At 34.1% G+C, this 5,316-nt stretch overlaps 1 protein-coding gene across 1 annotated transcript; it reads left to right on the plus strand.

The window, feature by feature from the left end:
- The first annotated feature begins 4,216 nt into the window (after positions 1-4,216).
- Positions 4,217-4,555, plus strand: LOC132169105 (monothiol glutaredoxin-S6-like). The gene has a single exon (XM_059580190.1). It carries the CDS (start codon positions 4,217-4,219, stop codon positions 4,553-4,555), a length of 339 nt encoding a protein of 112 aa, XP_059436173.1.
- Positions 4,556-5,316: the final 761 nt, after the last annotated feature.

Below are 5,316 nucleotides of genomic sequence, written 5' to 3' on the forward strand. Positions count from 1 at the left end.
CTATTGGGTCATAGATCAGTTTCATAAAGCCCAACAAGCCCTGAACCCAGAATTCTGCACCAACAGGCCCTGAACTCAGAATTCTGCAGACTCGCAAAATTCTAGGTTCAGGGCCTGTCGGGCCTTATGAAACTGATCCATGACCCAACACTTTTTAATCCTCTCCTCCTCTCCCTAAATTTAATTGACTTAATTTTTGGTTTTATATATATATAAGTGTATTCACCCTTTGAAAACGAATATCAAGCTCAAAGTAAGGTTAGCAATTCGTGACACGACTTGCAAACCAGACTTGAACTTAATTAACACGAAATTAACATATTAGAATTGAGGAGTTTGGATTGTTTAATTAAATGGGTTGAATTAAGATTGACCTATACCTATACCTTGACACAGCTTAAACCCAACATAGCAATACTTATATATATAAAAATGTATTCATCCTTTGAAAATGAATGTCATGCTCAAAGCAGGGTTGACAATTCTTGACACGACTTATGAATTCGATACGAACTAAACACGAAATTAGCAGATTAAAATTGAAACGTTTATACCGTTTAATTAAATGACATTCATCCACACCTCAACACAACTCAAACCCGACACTTAAACATAAATTGCTATCAAAGTGACCCTAGACAGGTGGCCCTGGCCCTTCGCTTCATCTTGAGCCAGTAATGGGAATTGATCCAACACATGCATTTAGATTATGAACTTTTTCTTGGCTGCAGTACGTGGCACTAATATATGGTGCTTGAAAATTACGTGAAATATCTTTTTATATATTTACGCAAAACTTGGACATGATACGCCAACAGAACAAAAAGAAGAGAGCATATATATCTTTAATTTCCATGATGTAAGTGACGATATATCCAAAGACGAAAGTGACCCATGAGGATTAATTAAAAAGATTCTAATAATTAGAGATAATGATGTTTAATTCTAAAACAAATTCACTTTAAGTCTTGAATAAGGAATATATTTCGGTTACTAACTATTTATTGCACGCGCAAATTATGTAGAATTTTTTATTTTATGATATATATGAGGTGACATCATTTTGGTGATGCAATTAGGAGCTATATTATATTATTATATTATAATAATATTAACTTAGGCTTTTGAGGTCTTAATCGCTACCAATATATATTAATTAACTTATGTTACTAGACATTTTAACCTAATTAATTACAATTAGTATTGAAACGTTGACATGAATAGAATGATTTTGAAAGTGAAAAGGAATTTTCTGTAGGACCCAGTGGACAAAGCTCTCCTTCTTCTTTTCTTTTTTTTCTTTAATTTTTTTTTATATAAATTACTTTTTTTTTTCTTCATAAACTACCACCCATGTATCACTTTCCTCTTAACTTGAGCTAATTAATTAGAGCATGTTTGGGTCTGCAGTGGAAAATAGAGATTTTGAATGTAGAGCTTTTGGGTATAGAGCTTTTGTCAAAAACGCTTCTACTAAAAAGCTGTTATATGTTTAGTAACTTTATGTCTGCAATATTTTTTAAAAGTTATTGATGTTTGGTAACCAAACTATAAAAGTTAGTTGCAAAAATAACGATAGAGGACACTTGCATACAATATATATATATATATATATATATATATATATATATATATTAAAGTAAAAAAAGATTGAATTAAAGAAAAATAATTTTTATAAAAAAAATAAAAAAAATAAAAAATTGCATGTGCAATGGCCGTGGCAGGCTTGGGGGGGGGGGGTGTTGGCATGTGCAGGGGAAACCCCTTGGTTTCCCCGCAGCACGCGGGGGTGAAACCAAGGTTTGCCCTGCAAGTGCTACCACATGCCATGGCTTGTCCCATTCAAATCCAAGGTTTTCCCTGAAAAAAGCATAACTTCTCTTCTCAATTTTTTTTCTCAGCCAAATTGAGGGTCAATTATCTCTCTCTCTCTCTCTCTCTCTCTCTCAGTCATGATGTCCTTCATCTAATCTGTCCAAGAATCCTAATCTCTCTCTCTCAGTCATGATTTTTGTAGTCGCGAATTCCAAACCCTCGTCTATATTTCTCTCATTAACCCCCAAAACCCATCTTGAAGCTTGTTTGTATATTAATGGCAGCCGAGACCCAAACAGAGAAAGTGAACTCACCTCAAAACCCAGTTCTCAATTTCATAAAACAGTTTGCACGTTGCAGCACTCAAATTCACAGAAGACGACCTAAAGCATGGAAAAAAGAAGCATATATATCGGTATATTTGTAATTACGTCAAATCGTTTTGGATATTTTTGGCAAGGTGTGATTTTCATTAAAACAAAACTGCAACGCGCATTGAGAGTTGGAAGTGCGTTTGTTGAAAGCCTCAAATTTGAGCTTTGGACCAAATGTATTTTTCGGCTTCTCAAAGAGAAAAAAGCTCTTTATTAAAAGAAATCCAAACAACCAATTTTTGTCTTGAAAGCGCATTTTTGAACGCAAACGCACTTTTAGGGTCTCCAACCGCAGACCCAAACATGCTCTTAGCCCAACTCGATCCTATTTTGAAGTTTTAATATTAATTTGTCCTATTGTCTAAACATAGTTTAACACGTGTAATATGTAATTGAAATGAGGGTAAATTGTAGAATCACAGCTCTACTATTATTTTAGAGATGTGTTATACATCTGCACGGAGTTCTTAAATCTTATCTAACAATTAGAAAACCAATTTCTATTAATGCTAATTTATGAAGCAATAATTAATAATCGTAGGGTAGCTGTTGATTCAACGGCCTGTAAATTCGTTTGGCATAAATAGCAAGCATTTTTTTTTGTACTAATCGACAATCGGATGCCACTAATGCACTTTTCATAGAGAATCACACATGCATGCTTGATAATCACATAATAATATATATTAATTATATAATAATTAAGCTTGATTTGCCCACAGTTTGAGGCACTATCATAGCAGCATGATTTCTTCCCAATTAATGCAACGTGTGAAAATAGATGATGTGGCGGGGGGCGGCTGGTTCTTTTTCTTGTTTGTACGGCTATTCCACGGATTTTCATGCTATCAGAACAGATCTTCTCTTTTTCTTTTTCAAAACTTGTCCTTTTTTTCTTGTCTTTCCATTTGGCTTTCGGTTTTGTTGAATTGATGATCTGGCCGGATGCGAATCTTGCTGTGGGAGAAAAGTTAATTCCACCGAATTGGATAAACCCTACAATCCTACCAAGCAACTTCCTTTCTCCATCTGACCAGATGCTCCAAAGTAGATGAAGAGAGAGAGAGGTTCTATTATGTGTTTTTTTATAAGAAAAATAAAACTACGAAGGAAAAAGCTCAACTTACTAAAATGAACTAGCTAATTAAGGCCCTAACATATATATAGTTTATATTCATTTATCACACTAGCTAATTAACTTGATGTGCTTTAAATGATTTTTCACGTTAGTCACTTAAAAAAAATTAAAAAGATCGAAAGCCGCTTAAAATGTGTCAATTTAGCTGATTTTGAAATAAGTGTCAAGAGTAGTATTGGGGAGAGAAATACCAAAAAAGTCAAACAAGAGTAAATTAATATACACATTATGACACAATTTCTAGCCCAAAAGTGTGTTTTAGCCTCTCTTTTTTTTAGAGTTAAAAAATAAAAGAAGTGCTTTTGAAATTTCTTAGTAAACATGTTAGTTTTTTGTTTGTACAGCTTTTTAGGTATTAAAAATACTTTATAAATATTAATTTGTTTAAAGGAGCAGTTTGGATGATCAGTAATGTACAATAATTCCGCACAGTTTGCCACATTCTGCATGTTAATATTATTGTTATTATTATTATTATTTTCTAATTCATGTTAATATTCTGTTATATATACAACTTGCCATTCCATGACATTCCCAAATGACAAATTAACCTTGACGTAACCAATATGATGGTTGGATACATTTACATGCTACTATATATCCAACTTGTTATATAATACAATGTGCGAAAAGCCAACTTGAGTCATTATCAAGTAATCATAAAGGGCAGGTCATTGGGGAATCCCATATCTTTTTTTGTACATTTTATTCTTTCTTCAACACATTCCAATCCTAACCACACTATACCAGGTTCTATAAATAGACATCCATTGCAGTAGAAGCTCCTCACAGCAAAGCCTTCAACTCACTTCACAGATATTGCTTCTTAACAACACACTAGCTCACATTTCAAAAAAACCTTTCAATTTTCAAACCTTTATAACATACAATGGCTGGTTCTGGGAATATCATGGATTTGGTGGCTGGCAATCCAGTGGTGATCTTCAGCAAGAGCTCTTGCTGCATGAGCCACACTGTCGAGTCACTCATTCGTAACTTCGGGGCAAACCCTACCGTTTATGAGCTCGATCGGGTTCCGAATGGACGGCAAATTGAACGGGCGCTGCTGCAACTGCCCGGATGTCAACAAAGCACGCCGGCTGTGTTCATAGGGCAACAATTCATTGGTGGCAACAAAGAGGTCAACAGCCTCCACCTGAGGAATGAGCTTGTCCCATTACTCATAAGGGCCAGAGCTATATGGATTTGGAATGGTGGCCGGAACTGATTTCTGCATGCATCCTGCTAATGCTAATTAAGTAGCTACAATAAGTGGTCTTTTCGAAATCATAAAGTTTTTGATATATGATAGTCTATATATAGAGCTTCTTAATCTTTTATCTAAAAAAACGTTATTTAGTAAACTACTATACGATTGTCATACAACTGACAGTCATCTACTAAATAGCGTTAATCTTCTACATATTTTGTATGAGTAGAACTACGTTCAAGAGGAACTATAAGTACTCTTACCCTCATGTATTACAATATATATACTAATGCCTATCTATTAGCTTCTTGCTTTTAAGATTGCTACCATTAGAAATATGGATTTCCTTGATGATATATATATGGTATACCAAAGCAATGTCCACCCTCTTGATGATTTGCAGAAGAAAACATTATAAAAACTTTCATCAAATGCTCTGATATATCAGTAACTTAGTCGTACACTGTTAATGCAAATCCAAAGATCATCAAAAGAATCTGTTGAATCATAAATTGCATTGCCTCATCACATCATCCCCAAAGACAAGAATAAACGTACGAAACAGTGAACCAGTGAGGAGTAAAGAAGAAAACAACAGCTCAAGCACAAAGATGCCTTCATCCACCAGGGTATAATTATGTGAAAAGCATTCAAGGAGAATAGTTACAAAAAAGCAGTCTTCTGGCATATATAAGAAAAATTATTGGTGTTAATATTTTGTTCATATTTTTCTCATATTATCTTACAAATTATTCATTAGATTTGTGAACTTATGTGGA

Source organism: Corylus avellana, chromosome ca2 (genome assembly GCF_901000735.1).
Source record: "Corylus avellana chromosome ca2, CavTom2PMs-1.0".
NCBI lineage: Eukaryota > Viridiplantae > Streptophyta > Magnoliopsida > Fagales > Betulaceae > Corylus > Corylus avellana.